The sequence below is a fragment of the Diplodia seriata genome (assembly GCF_021436955.1).
Source record: "Diplodia seriata strain FDS-637 chromosome Unknown scaffold_7, whole genome shotgun sequence".
NCBI lineage: Eukaryota > Fungi > Ascomycota > Dothideomycetes > Botryosphaeriales > Botryosphaeriaceae > Diplodia > Diplodia seriata.
In genome coordinates this window covers 2,379,713-2,403,131 of record NW_027117314.1, presented here as the reverse complement: position 1 = coordinate 2,403,131, position 23,419 = coordinate 2,379,713, and the positions used below count along the sequence as shown (strand labels likewise).

The following is a 23,419-nucleotide window of genomic DNA, read 5'->3' as shown; positions in this document are numbered from 1 at the left end:
GAAGCGCCATCTTCACCGTCCGTCTAGCGTGATTACCGCCAGACCCTGACCATGACACCTTTGTTGAGGCCCCGTTGCGACTGCGCGCGCGTGCGTGTGCGTGTGACGGGGCCCGCGAGCAGAAGAAACCTCGCTGTCCGCGGCCTATCGTGCCCTGGCTGCAAGTCACATTGCCGCGGCGCCGTGGGGACTGGCTGGCGATTGCTGATGAGCAGCTGGATCCAAAGTGAGGCCGCATCATGCCTGTTGCGTCAACGAGTCGACGACGACGACGACCCCGAGCTCGGGCCTGGAGCCGTAGCGCCCTGCTAATGAGCGGCCCAAATCGCGCGGACCGCACGCCGCCGCGGCCGTTGCGCCGCTGAGGTTACCGTCGAGGGGTTCGCCCTTCGTTCCCAGCAAAGACGACGTCGGCGCGAACCTCCTCATCTCTTCTGCTGCTGCTTGCGAGCTCGCGAGTAGTGGTACTGCCGCCGCACTCTTCCGTGGTCTTCCGGGCATAGCCGTGGATGGGATGTTCAGCTGTCGATAGCTGTCTAGCAACGTGGCAGCGCTCATCCAAACGGCAGAAAGTAACACCGCCGCAGAGAACTACCACCTACCCCATCCGCTCACTGCAGCTCCATCCATGCCTCTGTGCCTGGCGTTGCGTCGTCATCTTTCTGGCTTCCCTTTCCCCGCTTCTTCCCATAACCCGGGGCAAAGGGGGGTGCGCTGGCTGGCTGGCTGTTCGGCGTTGGTCGGTTGGCTGGCTGGAACCACATTGGAGATGAGCTGCCCCATCCCACCGCAAGCCACCTACGTCGGGTTGTTCAATGACCGTTCCCGGACGACTGGCTGGGCCCTCTCTCGTCTCCTCTCTTTTCGTGTTTCGTCACGCTCGCGTTGTTTTCCTGTTCCTTCGCACCCCCTTGTTCCCCCTCCCCACCCGCCTCGTGATTGTGTCAGGGTTGCTAACAATAGCACCGATCTGCCAGCCAAAACCGCGATCGAGAGGCGCGTGCACTAACTATCCGACATCACGACTCTGCTGCTTCTAGATGTGGAAGTGGTGAAGGGGTGCTCTCGGGGCCGCGTTAATTTTCCTTCGGTCCTCGGCTTTCGCTGCTAGCGCTGCCGTCGCCGGCTCTTTCACCTTCTATGATGGCTTCTTCTCGAACGGTGCGACGGGCAAAGCAGAAGAGAGGGGGAAAGGGTGCAGTTGGTCTAAGTGTTCCACGTAATACCATCTGCTCACTTTTTGTTCTCCGCACTTGAGAGAGCCTTCAATGGAGAGCTCGCTTAGCATTGCGCTTCGGAGCACAGCATGCATTCATTCATTGTTTCTGCATGCACGCACGTTATCAGGCATCTGTGCATTGATTGCTTTCACAGAGTAGTGCCACGCAACGAAAGGCAGGGCAACAGGCACGACGCAAAACACACCAACCACCATCCCCCCGCCAACGCAGCTGCATACACCTTGTGGGGGAGTGCAGCAGCAAAGGCCAACCAGCAAGTGGTCCAGGTGGGGCGAGAGCGGCCGGTCCCGCTCCGGTGCCTTGAGAAGGCAGGATGGCACCACATTTGAAGAGCGTGCCCCGGCGTCATCATGCAGATGGGGGGCTAGAGGAGCCTACGTCTTTCAATACAAGGCTGGATCCAACCTAGCGGTGGCGGCTATACACAACAAGCTATTAGCTCTGCCGGGAGGAGCCGGCAGCTCCCTTCGGCGTTTTCTTGGTGTTTAAGACGCCGAGAAGGAAGAGGGGAACGTCACGTTGTCCCTATTTCCCTTCCACCTGCGAATGTCGTCAGTGGTGACCTGATTGTGGTGAGGCTGCGCTCATAGGGTTTGCAGGTGGTGATTGTGATGATCGCTATGACGATGGGGTCGATGCACGTACCCTCTCTATTCGATACTACTTCGTAGTCTCTTTCATCAATTCATGTATGCGTGCCTTAGACCCCGTGCAAGGGCAATATGCATCCCGTGTAAGCAGCTGCATATATGTACATACAGCGGAGGTGCGTCCATCCCCCACAAAACCCACCCCGACAAGGATGACGGACAATCGAGGGCCCCAAGTGCGTGGGGAAAGCAGGAGCGTGGGGAGGCGGTTGTGAGGTTGCATATGACCCCCAGGGCTCACTTGCATTTGCCCAATCATACGGCCCACGCAAAAGCCACTACCCATTAGTGAGACTGCACTGTATATAGGTTGCAGAAAGATAGGGTAGTTCCGGAGCAAGGACCGCCGCAACCAGCGTGTCAGTGCGTCACGATTGTATGGATAGGATTCGTGAGGAGCGAGGTGGCCGGAAAACCAACTCCAAGAAGGAAAAAAAAATTCAGCTACAGACGGAAAGGCGCACGCCTACGCGCTCTGTCACTCTTGGTGCGTGGATGATCAATCCCGCTGACCGACAGTCTCCCATGTCTCACAACTGAAAAATTCAGAGCCGCGGTGAAGCCCATTGCAGTAGTGACATCTCTCTCAACGCAAAGGACGGGCGCGTGCATAACAAAAGCACAGGGCCTATAGTAAGGGCAGCGAAACGCCCAGCAAAAATCAGACCGGAAGACAAGAGCCCAAGCCTCCAAGGGTTGCGCCACTGCCAGTCATCCGGCTTGGATCGCCGTCAGCGCCGTGCTGCGTGAGTGATTAGCAGCAGCAGCAGAGTGCGTGCGCGTGTCCCACTTGTTTTTTTTGTTTTTTTCTTGTGGGAAGCTCGGCGTTAGGACACAAGAGAGGGATGTGGATGATGGCGCAATGCATTCAATCAGTCGGTGCGTCACTTGCGCGTTTGTGGCTGTCGGTTGGTGCGTGAGGGTGAGGGGGTCTGCGGTGCATGAGTCGGTCGTCGTTTGGCCCGCACCGGAAAACACGCAACGACCAGTGCACCCCCATTTCTCCCTCGTCGGCCTCCCAGGTCGCCGCGCGGCGGCTCGGCCTCGGCTGTTCCATTCCTGCCCCCTTTGCTTCCGATTCGTTTCCACTCTTTGGTTTTGCCGACAGGCGTTTCTTCGCAATGGCAAAAAGTGCGGGCGATGATAAATCATGATCTGCTGCGTGGTGGTCCTACCGTCATGGACTATTGCGTTCTCGCTCTTTTGGTTTTGCGGTGGTTTGCCGCCGTCGATCAGCGGTATAGGAGGCCCGTTCTAGACCTCTCCTCTTTTTTTTCTTTGCTCGGCTCCCGGGGGCTCGGGTGGAGAAAGCAGGGAAACGAGGCGAATGTTCGGCTTCGGACTATTGGGGATGGTCAGATGAGTTCGTGGGCACGAGTGCAGTGAACCAAGGTTATGCGCCGCGCAACAACACGGCCCCCTGCTGCTGCTGCTGCGGTCATTCTGTCCGAGTAATGCATCTGCTCTCTGCATGTGAGAATAGTGAACGGGCTGTCGGTAATGTGACCTGTAACTTTTTGGCCTTTTGCCGGGTGGGACGCGTTGCCAGGCCACGCTGCATGCAAATGGAGTAAGCGGGACAACTTGCTGTTTTGGTAGATGTGTAAATTGGTAGTACTAAACAAGCCTAAATGTATTTGGAATCGGGATATCAATCGTGAAGCGAAGTGTAAAAACAGAAGAAAAGAAAACATGATCTCTAGGCGCCTGCGCTAGAACAGTGATCATGACCAGGAACATTGTTAGACAACCCTGGAGAAATGGCCAAAACCGTGCCTCTGTCCCGCTAAACCCAGATGTGCCCTTGTTGCCCTCGGTGCCCCCAAATGGTGAGAACGCTTCCCAGTAATGCTTCGTGTCAATCGTAAAAACCCCCGTCTCGTGATTCCTGAAGCTAGCCTCCCTGGGCGCCCAAGTTCGCTCCCTTTCCTTCCTTCGTGGGGTGACCATCCGCCTTCCCAATGCGTGAAAACTCCGGCAGAGATCGTACGAGGGAACGACAGACTCCTCTTCCCGGAGGCGGCGGGGTGCGGCCTTTGTTGGGAGAGTGGTTTGGACCAGGAGCCGACGAGTGGGTTGGTGTGGGTTTGAGAGTCCAAAGTAGTAGTTCGGATGGTGGTCGTAGTGATGGTCATGGTGGATGTGCAGCAGTGTACTGTGCAGGAGTCACCTCTCATCTGCCCTTGGCGGCGAGAGAGGCGAAAGACGCCGTCATGGCCGAGTAGGAAGCCGATTCGACGGACGAGATGGAGGAGGCACTGTTGGAGCGCACAGGAGCCTGGAGGTTGAGGGTGATGCAGGACGAGCAGCGGCCGTTGGGCGCGTTGCAGCGGCCACGGCAGCCCCGTTCGTAGTTGGCGCAGGAGAACATTGTGGTGGTGAGTGGTGAGTGGTAGTGGTGGTGGTTGAGATGAGATATAGCAGCGGGCCTGGCGGATGATTGGCGAATTGGTTGAGCTTTGCTTGAGTCGAGAGGTATTCTGGAAGGCGGCGATGGCCAGAAACAGATGGGGGCTGGGGATATATTTATCTTTGGGGCGGGAGGCGGTGGTAATTAATGCGCAACGGGAGCAGGGAGCAGGGCCGATGATGTAGATGTTGCAGAGGCCAAGTGGGAAATTCAGGCGCTTGGCCGGTGGGGGTCTAGGGCGCTTGAAGGACCAAGGAGGCTGCAGAGAGGCGGGCGCCCTGTGACGCTAGCAGCGTGGTGCAAAAGCAGGGCAGCTTGCGGGTGCGTTTTCTGAGCTGGCGGCCTGTGCGCGGCCAGATGCTTGGCTGTGATTGCAGGGCGCACCCTCAGCTAGCGGCACGCCGCATCGTGCAAAGAGCCCAGTGAAACCGCGGCCAGCCCAGACTCCAGACTCCCCCCCGGCCGCCGGCCGGACCAAGCACCAGCACCAGCAGCACGCACCCAGGTGCCAGGCCGCGGCCTCACGTGGAACGCACCCAAGCTGTGCGGCGATGATCATCCGCCAGCTCTCGACGACCGCCCATGCTTCCCCAGATCGCTCCAATATTCCGCGCTCGCTGCCCTGACCCTCACACCACCCTCGCCCCGCCCAACACGCTGCCGCGAGAAGCTTCGGCCGCCGAGTCTGCTGCGCCCTCGGGCTGCGCGGACTCTGGCTCGTGGTTCATCCTGCCGCTGCGGCTGGATGGGTGCTGCCTAGAGCTGCCGTCGTGCCGGCGAACCATCCGTCCCGCTGCTGACGCAGCCTGCGTCTGGCCTTCATTAAGCCCGACTCCGCCAGAAAGGCCTGACGGGAAAGCTTGCTAATTCGCTCTCCTCAGCTCGGGGTCGCCAGTCGGCTATCATCGTCGATCCGCTCGCTCCGGTCATCGACTTCTTTGGTTCCGCCACCGCCCGGCATGCGCCACCGTGTTCCTGCATACAGCGGTTGCGCAGCAACATTATTCGCTCCGCCGGCTACGCTGTGCCGTCTCACTCCGTAGACGCAAGCCACCGCTGCGTGGCCGCGGATCGAACGAGCGCCGTATCCGAGCTCCCGTCGTGGCTGGCATGCATGCAAGATGCATGCTCCGCCTTGCTCCCAGGGACCCGCTTCCATCCGCGCCGGCTTGGGTGAAAAGTGCGCAGTCGCGGCGGGCTCGGCGGAGCATTGCTGGCGCTGCTCAGCTCGTCCAGGATACCGCCATCGCTAAAGCAGCATTCGAGTCAGGCTTGTTTACACAAATTTGCATCGAATTTGAGTCTATCTCGAGAGCCAGTTTTCTGAAACGGGCGCCCGAGGAGCACTCAATCGACGGTCCGAGAAAGCTTGTCCCGAGCGGCGGAAGCTGATAGCGCAGTTCTAGAACGATTGCCCTGGGCTCCTGCGCCGGCCGCTTCATCTCATCGCGCACCGGGATGCCCAAACGCCTGCGGTGGAGCCTCGTAGCGAGCTTTGCCGACTCGCGCCAAGCCAAGGCACATCGCTCGATGCCGGCCCTGGTGCGACATGCTATTGCGCCATTCTCATTGGAGGCGCCAGGCGAAGTCCGGCAAGGCAACGCGCACACCGTGTTTCGCAAGCTGGTTTCAACGGATGAGGCTCCATTTGCACATGTGGCGCGGCACCGTGTGGCGGAAGCCGTGGTTCCCCCGAGTTCGCGGTTGCCGACGCGTAACCTTCCGTTTCGAGTAGGTCTTCACACTTCAGTTGCCGATCGGATTCTGCGTCCGAGCACCAGCGTATTCTGCTTCCTCATCAACCCTGTCGCACGTTGTTCGCTCACCTTAGTTCCCGCCACCAACAAACGGTCCGGTCAGGGGAGATTGGGTCAACGGGCGTGACCGCCACGCGGATCAAGACCCCACCCAACCAGCTGCTCGCCTGCTCTGCCTCTCACAGAACTCCATCGTCCAAATTCCATGACCTCTCTGAACAACTGGCGGCTCGTCCCACGAAGATCAGGCCGACATGATCTGCTTGCTCACCGAGACCGTTGGACTTTCAGATCCCCATCTTAACGGTCCCGGCCGCTAACGAATACCGCCGCCGCCTCGAATCGCAAAGGCTGGTCTGGTCCGTCTCATGGTCCCTGCTCCCCACAACTGTTACCGCCACCACCTCTTGCCCAGCGCAATCCCACAAGGCACTCCGTCCTCTCATCGTCGTCGGACCAGATCTCAAAATAACCTGCCGCACGCTTGGCGGCGAACCAGTCAGGACCCTCGTTGCCTGAGGACAACGTGTCCCTGGTCTGCCGGCGTGTCCGCCTCAATCGAAAAACATGCCATTCTGACCACGCTAACGAGCCCCTCCGGAAAGCCTCGACCAACCGAGACCCTGTCGCTCAAACCCAGAGGCGATTCACCCTGTGGATTGCCTCGAAGCGATCCACTGCAATGGGTCTTTTTCTGCCCAATTGTACCCAGCATGGCATTCAATTCCGCTATATGATGCCCGCCGGGACGACAAAGTGCCATCTAGCCCGTGCGGTGTTTCTGTTTGTCTGTGCCAGCGGCAATTTTCAAACGTTTACCGCTTGACGCCCGATGTCGTTGACGCGGCCTGACCGGTTTTGGTGCAGGTACCACTCTTGACCGCCCTTGCCGTCGATCATGGTGGACCTTCGGCTATCTTCTGTTCATTTTTTTCGCTGCAGGAACTGGACAGAGGGGCCGACTTCGTGTCGATCTCAAGGTGGCCTTCCGGAAGCTTCGAGATGCCCGGAGCGAAGGCACTTGGACGGACTATGTACCTGATGGGGCTCAGTTTGCCCCAACGAAAAATTGCAAGAGCCCCAGCTGCTGGAGTATAAGATGTGGAAACCCTCCAGATTCAGGACTTCAATGCTCCTCAATCGGCTCCCGAGACTTCTGGATCGTAAATTTCGGAAAACTTTGAGCGGTCCGCTTAGGATATTGCTGTTAAGTGTCAAGTGGAAGCTATAACGGCCCTGCAGAGCACTATTCCTCCCACTTCTTACCTTTCGCCTCCCAGACTTTCTTTCATTTGGAAGCAGTCGGTGTTATCTACCTGAGCCGTAAGAGCCGTGCAACCCCCGAAACGCCGAGCTGAAGCTAAACACCGCGTGCAAATTTTTTTGTACATTGTGCTTCACTCTAACTACTGTAAGTCCCTCGATGAGTCCATCGGACTAGGAGGCAACATTCAAAATATTAGCTGTTCCTATCTGCTTTTCCGGGAGCTCCTTTGCTATTACTACTCAGACAAAACAGGAGTGGGGAGACCGGAGTGTAGTTGACCTTCAAGCGTGTAGTCCCAATGGCTTAACCGCTTGACCGGGTGCATCGTATAGGATCTTGTCACTCTTCAGCATGCCTCAAAAAATCAAACGACCAGTCTTCAGAGAGTTCCTTTCCCGTCTTCAACCTCTAACCGACATGGTGCACTTGGCTATGTTTGCCATGTAGTCGTGTGGGATATTTGTATCTGTAACTTCAGGATACGCCGCTGGTATTACATCTCTATTACCACCTCATAGTTGAATCTTTGGCTAGAAGCAAAACACTGGAGACTACGAGTCATAAAATTCCCTGTTGGATGCTGGGCTCCAGGAGCAAAGCGATCGAGGAAGCACTACGTCAAGTGTACCAAAATGCCTCTAAATTACTCGCAAGAACCCAAAATAAGCAGAACTGTCTTCACGATGGCCTTCGTAAATAAAATGCCTCACACTGGTTGCCCTTCTTCGTGACAGGTCATACGAAATCATTGATTGTACCGCAGAGTTTCCAAGATCACGCTGACGAAAGCCTTTGAGGAGACATTCACAAGGAAGCGAGACTGTACACTCAGACATTTCAACCAAAATGCCAATATCCATTATGGCAAAAAACCGCTACCATTCACCATCACAGAGGCCAGCCTCATCACATCGTTTGAGAAAAATGCTGCTGAAGCTTCAACGTTATTGCCACCACCCAAACAGAGACCTGTGTCGTCTATGGTACAACGTCACGCGCAACAGTCGGTCAGTTCCTCGAATCATTTGCGAACGGCTCTGTGCCGACACAGGAGCCAGTGAACAGGAATGGCTATACAGTTTGGAGATGGTGTCACGAAGAAAGACAAGCCATCTGGACACTGCTGTCGAGTAGGGAGGGGGGAACCTTGCGTAGTGGGTTGTATATATACGGCTTGGCGGAGAGGCTAGATGTCGCTCAGATGATGTTATCCGTGATGACCGTGCTTGTATATATCAGCAGGCAGGTCCCTCGGCAAAAAGCATTGGGCAGGGGCCCGGACTGGTGCTGGTGACTAGAACTACGTGCGGCACGAGGTGCTGCATCGGCCGAGGGAGTGACCTCCCACCGAAGGAGGTGCAATGGCTATGCACATGACCTGTGGCACTGCCGTCTGCGATCTGAAAGTTATATAAGTGCATCCACTCACCCATCCACTTGATTTACCTCCATTAGGAATGTCAACGATGGCTGCATCCTAGCGAGACACTACCTCATTTACTCTTCTCGGAACATGTGACGCAGATACCCTCCCGCCCCCCTCTTCCTGCATCACCACCAACCCATCTTCGCCACCTCCCCTTCTTAGCACCAACCATTCCCTAGCATCACCATCACTACGACATAATGATGTCGCCAGTCACCAAGATCCAATGCTGCACTGCGTCACTGTCTCTCTCTCCAGCCTACCATCATCACTCACCACTACTCAACTTCCACCCGTCCAACCATCCATCCCCTGGAAAAGAAAAAAGTTCCGAAAACACGATGTTGTCAAGCAGCGAGAAGCAGACAAAGTGACTGACATTTTAATATTTTACGGCAGTCAAGCGTTTGGCTCGATTGCCCTTCACACGGCCAAAGGATGTGGTCCGCATTCTCAGAGTCAAGCAAGTTGGACAGCGGGCCGAGGTGGGGCTGTCTATTTGAATGATGCGAGTAGCCAGTGACAAAAAGCCACTCTCATGACCGTTCGAGCAGGCGACCGGGGGGAATCGGTTGCGGCGGGACCATCCATTGCATGCGCATGTGCGCCTGCCTTTGTCCCCCCGTTCCACGTGCAGGGCCCCGCCATGAGTTACTTACTGTCATTTGATCGTGTCTCACACGTTGCCTCTGGCGCCGCAGATAACTGTCGAAATCTTCATTTTTTGCAGTGCCGTGTGTAATTGAGCTTTACCATAGCAGTGGAACCTTGAATGTACATCTAAATCTAGATATTGGGATCGAATGATCATGGAGTGAAATCATATGCATTCAAAGACAAGTTCAGGATGGCGTTATATCCTGGAACCATTCATGGTGTGGTTGATGATATGAATCGCGCAGCCATACCAAGGTCATCTTAACATGCGCAAAATGACGTGAAGCAGAGGCTAAATACTGTTGATATTCAATTCAAACTATCTATATCAACAATCTTTGCAAGAGAAAATCCCTCCTCTTCAATCAGACTTCACACGCTGAAGAGCTTCCCAAAAGACAAACAACTGCATTCAAGAAGCCTTTCAAAGTTTTTCATTCCCTCATCTTCCAAACCATATACATATTGGATATACTCGCCTGACACACCATATCTCCACACGCAGAAGCAATCACAGAGAAGGACGAGACCGTGACAAAATAAAACACCGTTTTTCTTCTTTTCCTCTAGCACGAGAAAAAAAAAAAAGCCCCCGAGCTAAATCCAACTATATGCCTCCTTTATTTTTCATAATTCCAACCACGCCCAAGCCCTTTACTGCGACTTCTTCGCGCCGCCGGCCTGCCTGGGCGCCGAGTACAGCCAAAGCGCCACGAAGCCCAACCAGCCGGCGACGGTCACCCAGATGCCGGCGACCCAGGTCCAAGCGCCGCTGATGCCGTACGAGCGCGTGTACTCGTCGTGGGCGAAGTGGCGGACGGTAACCTCGCGCTTCTCGTCGAGGCTGGTGAGGAAGGGGCGCTTGTAGTTGACGCGGAAGTTGAAGATTCCGTGCTGATCGGGCAGGCGGAAGTCGACGGTGAAGATGGTGGAGTTGGGGTGCGTCGGCGACGGCGGCAGGGGCGTCAACTCGAGGCGGTGGAAGGGCGAGAGCATCGAGAACTCGAGCTGGACGGCGTCACCCTTCGCCGGGAGGAAAGGCTCGAGGTGGTCCTCGACGTATTCGGAGATCTCGATCTGGTAGGTCTGTATTACCTGTCAGCGGAAATGCCCGGAGTTCATGGCGCTTAGGTGATTGTACGCACCACGTCGTTCTTGATGCGGTAGATCTTGGGGTTGTGCTCAACGACATTCAAGTCAGAGCTGTTGAGGCCGGCGGGAGCGGCACCCTCGTTGAGGAAGTGCTGCAGGCGGCCGACCTTGAGGACGCCGACCTCCTTGAAAGCCCAGGCAGTGAGCTGCTTGGCAAACTCCCTGTTGGCAGTCTTTCCCTTGACGCTGTTGCGGTCAACCTTGGCGTCGAACCAGGCATCCTGGAGCATCTCAGCCGAGCCGAGAACCGTCAGGCGAGCAGAGTTGCGGCCCTGGAAAGCGGAAGCGAGCGCCAGCTGCTCTCCAACGGCGAACGGGTCTTCAACCGCCTCGGAGTCCTCCTTGGGGTTGTAGACGTATGCCGTGCTCGGGGCGCGCAGGATGGGGACCAACTGCGGGCTGTCGTTGCCCAGAGTGTGGCCAACGGCGTGCGGCACAGCCAGAACACCTTCGCCAGAGAAGAAGTTCTTGACGCCCGTCTTCTGCTTCTGGGGGCGGTCGACAACAAGGACATCGTGCTTCTCAGCGGCGGAGGTCTTGTCGTAGTTGAAGTGGTCGACGGTCAGAGCATTGCGGTCGGTGGGCAAGTGGATGTCGAACTCGAGCAGCACGCTGACGACCTGGCTGGGAATTGCCGATTCGCCGGAGAGAGCCAGCAGAATATTTCCATCCTTGTTGATGAAGTCGACGAGCAACTGGGGTGCGAGATTGGGACCGAGGCCCTTGGACTTGGTGGGAAGGATCACGACATGGTCGTAGGCGCGCTCGCCGAGCCTGAGCAGCGCAAGCGAGTCGTCCTTGGGCGATTTGAAGGTCAGAGAGAAGCCACGACCTGCAGCGAAGCGGAGTCAGCCATGTCCGAGCTTCAGTAGCATGGGAGGGGCAATTGGGCGCGGTACCAGTGAGGTCGGACCAGAATTGCGAATACTTGTCCTTGTCAGCTTCGTCCTCGAGCACGACCAGTGTCCGGGAGCCGGCGGCGCTGAGGGCGCTGGCAATGCCAACGAGGGCGAGCAGCAGGAGCGAAGTCAACCACTTCATTGTGCTGGCAATGGAGTGGGCGGAGGAGGCAATTGGCAAGCTGCGTGTCGTGAGCTTGTAGGGGCAACGTATGCGGACAGACGTACACGCAGCGCCAAGACCCGGGGAGCTCTGACGCCACGGAGAATCCCACCCTCCGCCGCTCTGCCCCAAACGCCAATCACCGCCCGCGTAGTCAGCAGCGACCTCCAACGCCGACCTCACGATCAACCTCCAATCCCGCATTGCGCCCCCCGCCGCCCTCCAATTCCGCCTGCGCCCCGCCGCCCAAAGCCCACGACTCGTCCGCGACCCGCCCGCCATGTCGACCCCGCGCTTCTGGTCCCAGCCCATCCGCTACCTGCGCTGGTGCTCCCACGAGAAGCCCGCCATCTTCTACTCCATCGTCGTCGGTCTCTGCGGTCCTGCCACCGTCGTCGCCGTCCCTCCCATCCGCAACCTCCTCGGCGACGCGGTCGGCCGCCCGCCCATTCCGTTCACCTACCCGAGTAAGTGCGCCCGCGGAATACGACCCTGGAAGCGACGCGCGAGAGGGCATCTGTAGAGGGATGGAGAGCGTAAATCGGCATTGAGGGCGAGACCAAGTTTTCAGTCAGGATCATCACTAACGTGTGGGTCATTCTGCAGTCCCCAAGGGCCCCAGGCAGATTCCCGAGGGCTACGATGACTAGGTCCATGGAGAAGTGGATGGAATAATACTGAATTCAAGAATTGAAATTGGGAGACACCGCCTAGATGCACGCCGTCTCCGCAGTCGAGAGTGTGAATAGATGTGGAAGAATATGCCACGCGTAGGGCAGAAGTCGGCTTTGCTGATATCAAGACCAGCCGGGAGCATGATTGCGTGCGGTCTGTATGTTTTTCGGTACACCAATACCAAATTCCAAGGTGCAAGGTGCTGGGCTCTGTCATCAACAGTGCCATTTTCTTTTCTAGTCTACTCCGTGCCTTTCTACAGTAGTTGCCAAGTCTAGTGGAATTTGGTTCAACTCGATTGTTCTCGATCTTCGATCTGTTCCCTCCGCCTTGCAGCAGCAAATGGCCGTTGGTCTCACGGGTCCTCGAGCAGCGAGTTGCTCCAGTCCAGAAACAATGACCAAAAGAGGAACTCAGATCACTTTTTCCCGTTCCATCTTCACCGTTTTCCAAAATCATGGCGAGTCCAGGGACTAGGATTGAGCGATGTGATCCTCAAGGTCGTCTTCCTCGTCCGGAACCTGCTTCATCTCGGATTCCAGTCGAGGCCGCTTGTTACGGTGAGCCGAGCCCCGGTGGTCGATCTCCTTCTTGTTCCACGGCGCGTTCCGCATCTCGATGACGAACGGGGTCATCCTGTTCGCCGACATCTTGCTCTGGTCAAGCTTGAGCTTCGAGATCATGGCGCCTTCGACCATCTTCTTCAGGTCCTTCTTCATCTCATCGACGATCTCGCTCACCACCTTCCTGCCGCCCGGCGTCAACGGCGCCAGCTTCGCCTGCTCCTCGACCGCATCGCAGAACCTGCCCTCCCAGATCATCCGGTACAGCGCCATCCCGCCATCCTTCGCCCTCTTGCCCTCGCCCTCCCTGAACCTCGCCGCCAGCCACTGTCCCCAGAGGACCTGCGCCTGCCAGTAAAACACGTCCGGCTCGTGGTCCTTCTTGCCCTTGCCCCTCTCCCGACCCACATCCCACCTCAGCTTCTCGTGCATGTACCCGACCAGCCTCTCCTCCAACTCCTCCTTCCACTTCTCGAACCGCGCCGCCTTGCGCTCGCACAGCTCCCTCACCTCCCTCCTGAGCGCACACTTCTCGGCGACGCTCCACTCGCAGCTCCCGCCGCCGCTTTCTCCGTCGCCCCAGCCGCCGACGACGTGCACCGCCGCCTCGCGCCAGATGGCGAAGCTGCGCAGCCGCGCGCCCAGCTCGACCCACGCCAGCGGCGCCGCGCACACGCTCTGCCACAGCGTCTGCTCCGTGCCCAGGAGCGCCAGCTCCAGCGGCGCCACCATGCTGGGCGGTAGCTGGAGGTAGTCGACGACGTCGAGGACGGTCGAAGTTGTGGCGATTATGTCGCAGAGATCGGTCATGGTCCCCGCAGTCGTCGCCTTCCTTTTCTGATGGTGGTGGTGGAGAGTTTCCTCGTCGTCGTTGTAGTCGCTGTAGTCCTCGTCGGCCATGTTGACGGCGGATCGGTTCTGGGTGTTAAGGTGCATCTCGCGTCCGTAGAGCGCGCCGAAGGCGGAGAGCCAGGCGGAAAGGATGGCGCGTGAGGCTGGGTCGGCGCCGTGGGAGGAGAGCGCCATGGATGCGCGGGGGGTGCCTGGGTTGGGCGCAGGGCGGCCGTTGTGGTCGAGTCTCTGCGATCGGGAAAGTTACCATTAGATAATTTCCAAGAAGAAAGAAAGGGAGGGCGCGCAGGCGGGTTGCTTACGATCTTGACCAGCCTGCCTACGTTGTCGCCAGGAGTGGTCGAAACATCGACGAGCTCGAGGCGGTACCGGACGTTGACGCCCTCGCTGAGTGCCTTCTTAGTCAGCACGGCGGCGTACTCGATGGTGAGCAATTCCTTAAGTTTGTCGGATGCGCCGCGGAGGACGTCAGAGTGCAGGCGAAGCTTCTGGACGGGCGTGAGCACGATGTCGACGTCTCCGTTGGCAAACGAAGGGAAAGCATCTCGCGGAGGAGAAGCCGATGGAGAGTGTGGAGCCATTGCCGCGGGTGCTCTGTGTGGACCCTTGTTCAGTTGTCCGTCTTCGGTGCTTGAACTTGGAGTTGTTTGGAGTGGGTAGAGAAAGAGGTTGGGGGGATGGAAGACAGTGGAGGAATTTAACGGTGCAGAAAGTTTGTGAATGAGTTCCGAACCCGTGCGTCATCTGGTGCGTCCCTCACTTATTAGCATTTGCAGGCAGGAGCGGGAGCAGTCATCAGGATAGACTTGGTAAGTGCGACCTCGCAACCAGTCACCCACTTCAGGCTCACATGTCGGATCTGACCAAGTTCGCTTGGATTGTAATTGAGACCCTTTGGCTGACAAGGCTTTCTTGAAGCACGATACTATCACTTGGAATTTCCCTATCGAATGTATCAATGTTGTAGTGAAGGGTGGCTCCATCTCTTGCCCAGCTGCAAGTACACGCACAAGGGAAACTCCAAACACCTCAGTCGGAAACAAGGATACTCAGTAGAAGATGTAGAATTAGCGTAAAAGTAAATACCTAGTACACACTCTCTCTTTGCCTCGCGTTCAATGGAATCCCTAACCACCCCAAAAGAAAAGCGGGATACTACAAAACGAGAAAAGGTAAATCCTCCCATCACAAGAACGCCATCGACCGAATAATGACCTTTATAGTGCCCCTCCGCCCAACAGTGACGCCTGGCCCCCGGTGGTTGTTTCCATCATCATTCGCGTCGTCGTCGTCATCGTATAGTAATCCATCATGATGCCCACCCTCATTACCACGATACCCTCCGCCCTTAGCGCTTACCAAACCATCCAATGCCCCGTCGTCCATAACCACACTATCGATCCTCGCGCCATCATCAGCAGTACGCCTGACGCTCTCCCCGCTAAGGGCGGACCCATCTACAAAAAACTGTTCCTTGTGCCGTTGCTCGCGCGTCTCATGCTGCTCCTCATGCTGCCCGTGGGACCGCCCAGCGCCCTCGGCGGCTGCAGTTCGCTCAGCAGCTCCGCGTAGCTATCGCGCCTGGAGCCGGCACCACCGCCGACACCACCGCCGTAATCGCTCCCGCCGCCGTACTGACCGTTGCCGGGCACGCCGAGTGCGCTCCTGCGCTCGATGCGCAGACCCTTCCAGCCCTCGAGCTCACGCTCCACGCGCAGCCGTGTCTCGCGTTCCTCGCGGAGTTCGCGCTCCGCACGCTTGGCCGCGAGCTGGTGCGTCGAGTCAGACGACTGCAGCTCGTCGATGGCAGACAGGAGGGTGGAAATTTTTTCGCGCGACTTGGCGAGGTCCTCGCTGATGCTGGCATTGGCCCGCTCACGGCGCTCGATCTGCTGCTGCAGGTCCTTGACGGTGCGGTCGATGTTGCGGTTGGCGCGGGACTCGGTGTTGCGCGTGGTGTGGGCCTCCTCGAGGGACTTCTCGAGCTCCTGGATACGGCCGTGCAGGTACTTGACGTCCTGGCTGGCGGAAGAGAAGCTCTTGGTCTCCAAGTCGATGAGACGGAGCTGCAGGTCCTTGACCTTCTTTTCGATGCTGGCCTTCTCCGTGTGAAGCTTCACGTTGGCCTCGCGCTCGGCCACGAGGTCCTTTTGGAGCTCCTGGCCCAAAGCCTCAGCACGCCTCATCTTGCCAACAGCAGCCGATGCAATATCTTCCTGTTGGGCGAGGCCAGACTTGAGTTCGAGCAGCTCGCGATCCACCTCAGCGGCGTTCCTGAGGCTGGGACTTTCGCTGCGGGCCAGCTCGTCCAAGCGGTCAGCAGCCTCGGCAAGGCGGGACTCAAGTCCCTTCTTCTCCTTGAGAAGAGAGTCGCGCTCTGCAGAGGCGTCATCAACGGAGGTCCGGAGGCTTCTAACCTGAGAGAGCAGGTTGACAATCTTGCCTTGGGCTTCGTTGTGCGCGCTGACAGCCTCATCACGAGAATTGCTGAGGTCCTGCAGCGTCATCTCCAAGCGGCCCTTCTCCTTGGCCCAAGTCGAACTGTTGAGAATCTCGTCATCCCACTTGGCGCGCCAGTTCTCAATTTCCTCGTGCAAGCGGCCATTCTCCTCGCGCACACGGATGATGTTGTGGCGTTCCTGCTCCAGCTCCTCGGAGAGGGTCGACATTTCAGCCTGATACTTCTTGCGGGTTGATTCCATTGATGCCTCAGTGTCCTCGATGTCGATAGCGCGCTGGCTGCGGTAGTCCTCAAGCTCATTCTGAAGACGCTTCTTGGCCTGAAGGGCGGCTTCAAGGTCGGCGGAGAGATCCTCGATACGTTCCTCGTACTGTTGTGTCTGTCTCTGCAGATCCTCAACCATGTTGTCCATCTGTTGGCGCTCAGCCATGATACTGGCGCACTGATCTTCGGCTTCGCGGGATTGCGTCTTGGCGAACTGTTCGGCACGGGATGCCTTGAGCACGGCAATCTCTGCTTGTTCAAGCTTGCTGAAGTACTCGTCCGCTCTGCTCTTGTAAAGGTTGAGGCTGGAGGTGACATCGAGAAGTTTGGACTGCTCGTTGTCCAGCCTGATCTGAAGGTCAGAGAACTCTTGTAGGAGCTGGGAGTGATTGGCAGCCTCCTGCTCGCGCTCATAGTTCACATCAGCAAGCTCAGACCGCGAGTCGCGAAGCTCAACCTCCATCTCTCGCCTGGTCTGCTTCAGCTCATCGAAAGCAATCTTTGCGCTGGCCAGTTCATTCACAAGAGAGTTGTGCGACTGCAGAATCGACTTCCTCGCATGCTCCTGAGAGTTGAGAAGATCATAGAGCTCCTCGTACGACTTCGTCTGGACCTCGGTGAGCGAAAGTTGGCCGTTGCGGAGGTCGTGCTCCAAAGACGAGACCTTCTTTGCCGAGTCATCGAGCATGTCGTGCAGGCGGAAGTTCTCGCGCTCAAGCTTCTGCATTCTCCGCATGCTAGGGCTCTCCTCGTCCCAACTTTTAGTGGGCGAGCGGTCCAACTGGTTTTGCAAATGGCGAGAGCGCATCTCTGACATCTGGAGCTGGTTCTGTACCATCTCAAGTTCGGCTGCCATGTCCATCTTGTTGTTGAATGTGACAGTGTCAACGCTCTTCTCCGAGCGAGCAGAGTCGTGCGTGGCATTGCTGAGCTGTCGCTGGGCGAAGGTGCCGTTAGGGGGTGTGAAGGGGCGTTTGATCTCAGAGTCCCTTCTCCAGGCACTAGGGGTGTGTCGGGTATGTGCCTGGTTCAGTTGGTTCTGGCTCAGTTCCTCGAGCAGAGCACGCTTCGAGTTCGAATGCCTGGCGTCAAGATCGTTGATCTCTCCGTCATAGCGCTCCCGAAGTTCTTCAACCAGGATCTCAGCGTTAATTGCCCTCTCGTTGGCCTGTCGCAGAGCAATCTGAGCCGCGTCGAGCTTCTTCGCTAGGTCGACGGCCTTGTCAATACCGGCCTTCGCGGACTCATAGGTGGCCTCCTCGTCTTCATTCGCATCAGGCTCGAAGACCTTGCGAAGGAGTACAAGCTGGTTGCGACACTCGGCAAGTTCATTCTCCGCATTCTCCAAAGTTGACTGAAGGGTCCTGTTGTTTGCCTGAGCTTGTGTCCTCAACTGTCTCTCCGTCTCAAGCTTGCGGTTCGCATCGGCCAGTTGAAGATTAGCGGTCGAGGCCGACTTTTCGGCGTTCCGGCTGGCCATTTGCTCGCGAGTGACTTCGTGGTTCAGGTCCTCCAAGCCGAGAGAAAGCTTTTCTTTCTGCTTCTCAAGGGACGTTAACATGAGCTGGGAATCCTCTACCTGGCGCTGAAGCTTCTTATTCTCATCCTCGAGCTTGGTCTTCTCGTTCGTGAGCTGAGAGATCCTCGTACGTTGGCTGTCGCCGGCCCTGGAGTTGGATCTGGCAATGTCCAGGTTCTTTTGCTGGATCTTGTTGAGCAGGGCGCGGTTGTCATTCTCAGAGGCGGCAAGGCGTCCCTTGAACGTGACAAGCTCGCGCTCAAGGCGCTCCTTGTGCTGATCATTGTACGCCCGATACGTGTCCGATTCAGCAATCATTTGAGTAAGACCCTGAACCTCAGTGTTCAAACGGGCGCGCTCAGCTTCAAGTTCCTCCATCTGAGCGTCCTTGGCCTCCAATTGTTGGCGCAAGGCAGTCTGGCGCTCGGTTGCCATCTTCACCAGATTTTGCTCGGCGCTCGCATCGGCCTCCAACTTCTGCTCTTGGAGCTGGAGATACTGTTGCCTGATCTGCCGAAGCTCATCCTGGTAGTTTTTCTGTTCCTTTTCAGCAGCCGCCTTGCCTTCATTGGCACGGCGGAGGACGTCCTGTTGGACATACATCTCCTTCTCGATGGTGACCTTGGCCTCTTTCAGAGTGTCGTAGTCTTGCTTGAGCTCGTTGTACTTGTGCTCACCAAGCATTTCCACGTCATCCCTCGATTGCCTCTCCCGACTGAGTTCGGTTTGGATTTGGAAGAGCTCAGCCTTGAGATCCTGGAGCTGTTGCTCAAGGATTCTGCGGTCCTCCACAAATTCGGCGTCCTCAGACAGCTTTGCGTCGAGAAGCTTTTTCGCATCGGCAGCCTCACGCTCAAGCTGAGCTTTGGCAGATTGGATGGCCTCCATCTCCGCCTTGACCTCACGAAGCTGTGCTTGGACGTTTTCGTGACGGGTCGTCAAGGACTTCTTCTCAGTATCAAACTTTTGGCGATCGGACTCGTATTGCCTGTTCTCCGACTTGAGTATAGCAAGCTCGCTATCTTTGCGCCGGACGAGGTCTTCGTAACTGGTGGCGCTGTTCGACAAGTCGGTCATCTGCTTCCTTACCTCGCGGTTCTCGTCGATGAGGTCTTTGACTTGCTTTTTAGCCGAGGTGAGGTCCTTGGTTGCATTCGCCAGTTTGATATCCAGTTCCTGATCGTTCTTCAACATCTTCTCCTCCAGATCCCGGAGCTTCTTGTCCTTGAGAGAGAGGTGGCTGTTGAGCATGTTGAGTTCTTGCTGAAGCTTCTCCTCCGCCGCAGTCCTTTGAGTCCGGGAATTCTCCAGTTCGGAGACCTGCAGCTCCAGCTCCGTAATCTGGTTGACAAGCTCCTGTTTTTCTGTCTCGAGACCGCTTATGATATCTCCAGCTTGCTCTAGCTCTTTCCTCCACTCGTCGGCCTGCTCTTCAGTCTTCTTTTTGGCGATCATCAACTCGCTCAACTGCTCCTCAAGGTTTTCTGAATCAGCCTCCGCCTCAGAAAGCTTTTCAACGAGTTCAGCCTCGCGCACTTGAAGGCGCTTGAATATCTCCTCCTTGTCGATGGCTAGGGCACGTTCGCTCTCCAAAGTCTCCTGGATCCGCTGGATCTCGCCCTCAGCACGTCGGCGTTCATCTTCGACCCTCTCGCGTTCAGCGAGCTCAGCCTGGCGTTGCTCTTCGAGCTTCTGAATCATTTCGTCACGCTTCTTGACTTCTTGGGCTTGCCTGGTGGCACCAAGAAGAGGACGCATCCGAACGAAAAGCTGCCACCATGGGTTCGCCTGGAGGTCCAGGTAAACCTGGAAGTTGCGCTGAATGACCCGTGTTGCTTCGGCCCTGTATAGTCGCTTGTGTGCAATACGCCTTTGCATATAGCCACGCGCAACTGACTGGAACCGAGCCATTATCTTGCTGATCACAACGTCGCGCTGCTCTTCGAGCTCGGCCAAGACGCCTGCCCTAAAGAAGACCTTGGTGAGACCGACGCGATAGAAAGACTTGTCCAAATCGAGATTCTCCAGAATCATCCTAGCCGCGACCTGTCCTTCCAGGTAACCTCTCGGAATATCTCTGCAGAGGATTTCATATCGCTGACGGAACTCAGCGAAAGGCAGTCTGTTGGGGAAACCAGTGCGTGCAATGCGGATGCCCTCAAGCACACCGTTGCACCGTAATTGATCCAGAACGAGTGGTGCGCTGAATTGCTTCGGCCGCTTCTTGTGATTAGGCAGAATGCAGCGCACGAAGTGAGGGTGAGTAGAGTGCAATTGACCCATGAGCTTCGAAAGGTTCTCCTTGTGCCTCTGGGCAACAGTCCGGAAAAGGCCCCTCTTGACCCTATTGCGAGTCGCACCCGCCTCCTCTTCTGTGTCGGCGCAATCGGCGAAGAGCTTGGCGATGTGCTTTTCAGTAGACGAGGCAAGCAGGCGGGTGACGTTGTCATTGAGCGGATCCTTGTTCTTTTCCAGCCAACCCTCTGTCGAATACTCAACTTCGGCGGCGTAATGGGTAAGCATGAAGCCCTGCCGAAGCATGGAGCGTCGATATTTCGGTGTCTTCCGGTCCCAAAGCTGGTGGAGTTTTTCCGTGAAGGTCCGGTCGGTAGCTTTGGGCATGACGGAGTCTTCGTCAAGACAGGAGAAGATACCAATGGGGTTCGATACTTCGATGAGGTCAATGGTAGGCTGTAGGTCCCGGCCAAAGTCGATGAACTTCCACTCAATTTGCTCTCTCGCGTATTCCTCCTGCTCCAGCACGAACATGTGGTGGTTGAAGAATTGCTGAAGCTTCTCGTTGGTGTAGTTGATGCACAGTTGCTCGAAGCTGTTCTCTTCGAAGATCTCGAAACCAGCGATATCAAGAACTCCGATAAAGTGCGAGTCATCAGAGCCGGCATTCGAGCGGTCAAGTTGTCGGTTGATCCGATCGACCAGGTCACCAAAGCCGCGCTCGTAGATACCCTTCGAAAGTGCATCAACTGCTAGACGGACCTGCTCCGGTGTTTGGACCTTTTCGACCCATTCCCGGCCAGCCTTCACCCTTGGATGCAAGAGGGCTCTGATGAATGGCTCGACAGGGATTCCGAGGAGACGGGCGACTTTTTCGGCTTGTGCTTCTGCGTCGGGATCGAAAGCGGCCTGGTCAGCACGGATACTCTCCTTGATTACTGTGATATTTCCAAGATGGAGGACCGCGCCTATTGTTCTGAGAATCTCATGCTGCTCCTTCTCAGAGAAACCCATGATAATGAAGGCCTCGACCAGAGAATTCCATTCGTCCGAGTCAGAGACCCCACTGATTGTGTCATTGCCGTGCTTGGTATACTCGAAATCTTCGAGATCCTTGCCATCCAAGAGGAAGTCCTGTTTCATTTGGGCGGGTGCCCCCTGAAGAAGTTGGTAAAAGACATGGTAGTTGCGCTCGCTTGAGTTCACTCGCACAACTCTCGACTTCTCCAGTAGGTACCAGTCGATGTAAGCTCCGGCAATCTGCCCAGTGCGGGTGAATTCAATTCTGATGAATTTTCCGAATCTTGACGAGTTATTGTTCCGGACCGTCTGCGCGTTACCGAAGGCTTCTAGGATCGGGTTGGCCCGAAGAATCTGCTCCGACAAATTCGACATTTGCCGACCACTGGCTTTCCTCCGGCCTGGTGTGTTGCTGTCGCCGGTTGCCACCGCAGCCAGATACTGGATGACTTTTTTCGTGTTTTCAGTCTTACCCGCACCGGATTCGCCCGTTACCAGGATGCTCTGATTTTCACCCTCGTCGACCAGGTTTCTAAAAGCCTCGTCGGCAATGGCATAGATATGCGGCTTGGTATCCTCTCGGCTTCGGCCTTTGTACATGTTGATGTAGTCACGCGTGTAGATTGGCAGGGGACAATAGGGATTCACAGTAACCAAGAAGAGGCCTGAATAAGTCTGTACAAACGTCAGCGAATGCCGGGGCGTTATCTTGTGCTATGGCTTACGTAGATCAGGTCGGCCTGGTACCGCTGGTGGAGGTTGTGCACTACTGACGCCTCATTCAGGTGTGTGAGCATGGCCATGTCATCAGCCTTGTCGAATTTGGCAGGATTGACTTTGTCGACAGTGTCTGCGTCCACCGTTTGTTGCTATGCACGAAGTCAGCCTTCGCTCAGAGCCTGCAAGGTACAACACCTACATCGCCATCGTCACATTGTACGAGCAGATTGTTTCCTTCGAGCTCCTCGACAACCCATCCGCGCACAAAAGCCTTCTCCGGATGGCGCAGCCAGACGTAACGCTTGCCGGAGAAGTCATTTTCGCCGTCGATGCCGCGGACTAGCTGTGGCGCATTCTGCATCTCCTCCGACTTGATGAACTTGGGAGCGAAGGTGCCTCCAGCAAGCATGCTATTGCGATGCGAATTCGATCGCACGCGCACCGAGCCGTCGCGGGTGGGTATTAACGAGTTTATCGACTGAGCCCGGGCGTGGACTTGTGACTTGGGAATCGACAGATCCATGGACTGTGGGCGGCTCGAGGTCGATACCGGGGTCGGCGAGGGAGATGCTGATCCTCGGTTGAAAGGGCTGGCCCTCCATCGAGAGCCGTTCGGCGGTGGGACGCTCATGGCGAGGCAAAGGGACGGGAGGGTGTTGACCGGAAGAGGGTATCAAGACGAAATCGCATGCCGCGGGCCTGCGCGCAGGACAAACGAAGAAGCAGAAAGACGCACACAATCAGATGCAGTATGTACAGGGCTGCATGGTCGTGGGTAGGCGTGGATGCGTCAGTGTCTGGGGAGCGACGCGCGGGTGGAGAGGCGGACGATCAGCCGCTTGCTTGTGTTTACCGGTGCTCGGGCAACGCCATGAACGCGCTGGCAGCGGCGCCGGCACCCATGACGCGTGACGCGCACGGACCATGCTGTCCTTTTTCACAAGGCGGTGTGCAGCCCAACCATGGGCCCAAGCCTGGCACCTGCCTGTCAGCGGCAGCGGCGATCGGGCACTCGCCGCCGAAGGGCCGCTCTCCAGAAACTCCTCCCGCCGATTTCAAGACCGCCAACACAGCAGTCTTCGCGACGCCTTCCTCCTTCCGTTCATCGCCGCCCAACGCCAGCACCCTCGAGCGCATCGCGCACGTGCTCCTGTCCTCGTCGGAGTCGCGCTGACTGCTGGCCCGTTCCATCGTCCGCCCGTCTGCGTCGAGTCTGAGAGTGCCGTCGCACGCGTCCATCGCCTCGCCGCATCGCCTGTCCACTGCCCATTCCTGCTGGCTTGGCGGCTCATGCGGTTGTGATTCCGACACCCATGCATCGCTGTCACCACGCATCCTCGACACTCGTAGACACTTGCTTACGTGACCTGTGTTGCTGCTAACGCCCAGATCCGCTTCACCGCGACCCTGCTATGGCGAACTATCCGCCATCAGCGCCTTTCTTTGGCATGCCGCCATATCCTCAGGCTTTTCCCTCGCAAAGCGCGC

The 23,419-nt window shown here is 56.8% G+C and overlaps 4 protein-coding genes across 4 annotated transcripts; 1 reads left to right on the top strand and 3 right to left on the bottom strand.

Annotated features, from left to right (window-relative positions):
• Window positions 1-10,062: 10,062 nt before the first annotated feature.
• On the bottom strand, window positions 10,063-11,601 carry WBP1 (oligosaccharyl transferase glycoprotein complex, beta subunit; the record flags this gene model as incomplete). Its single annotated transcript, XM_066778878.1, has 3 exons — window positions 10,063-10,494; window positions 10,554-11,392; window positions 11,460-11,601. The coding sequence occupies 3 exons, from the start codon at window positions 11,599-11,601 to the stop codon at window positions 10,063-10,065; spliced, it is 1,413 nt and encodes a 470-aa protein (XP_066631315.1).
• A 301-nt stretch (window positions 11,602-11,902) lies between these two features.
• N19M (n19m, NADH-ubiquinone oxidoreductase 9.5 kDa subunit) lies at window positions 11,903-12,272 on the top strand (the record flags this gene model as incomplete). Its single annotated transcript, XM_066778877.1, has 2 exons — window positions 11,903-12,089; window positions 12,229-12,272. 2 exons carry the CDS (start codon window positions 11,903-11,905, stop codon window positions 12,270-12,272), a joined length of 231 nt encoding a protein of 76 aa, XP_066631314.1.
• A 498-nt stretch (window positions 12,273-12,770) lies between these two features.
• Window positions 12,771-14,293, bottom strand: SLS55_007457 (uncharacterized protein; the record flags this gene model as incomplete). The annotated part of the gene is made up of 2 exons (XM_066778876.1): window positions 12,771-13,940; window positions 14,015-14,293. 2 exons carry the CDS (start codon window positions 14,291-14,293, stop codon window positions 12,771-12,773), a joined length of 1,449 nt encoding a protein of 482 aa, XP_066631313.1.
• Window positions 14,294-15,169: 876 nt separating this feature from the next.
• Window positions 15,170-22,340, bottom strand: MYO1_1 (class II myosin; the record flags this gene model as incomplete). Its single annotated transcript, XM_066778875.1, has 3 exons — window positions 15,170-21,886; window positions 21,937-22,080; window positions 22,131-22,340. 3 exons carry the CDS (start codon window positions 22,338-22,340, stop codon window positions 15,170-15,172), a joined length of 7,071 nt encoding a protein of 2,356 aa, XP_066631312.1.
• Between the last annotated feature and the right edge of the window lie 1,079 nt (window positions 22,341-23,419).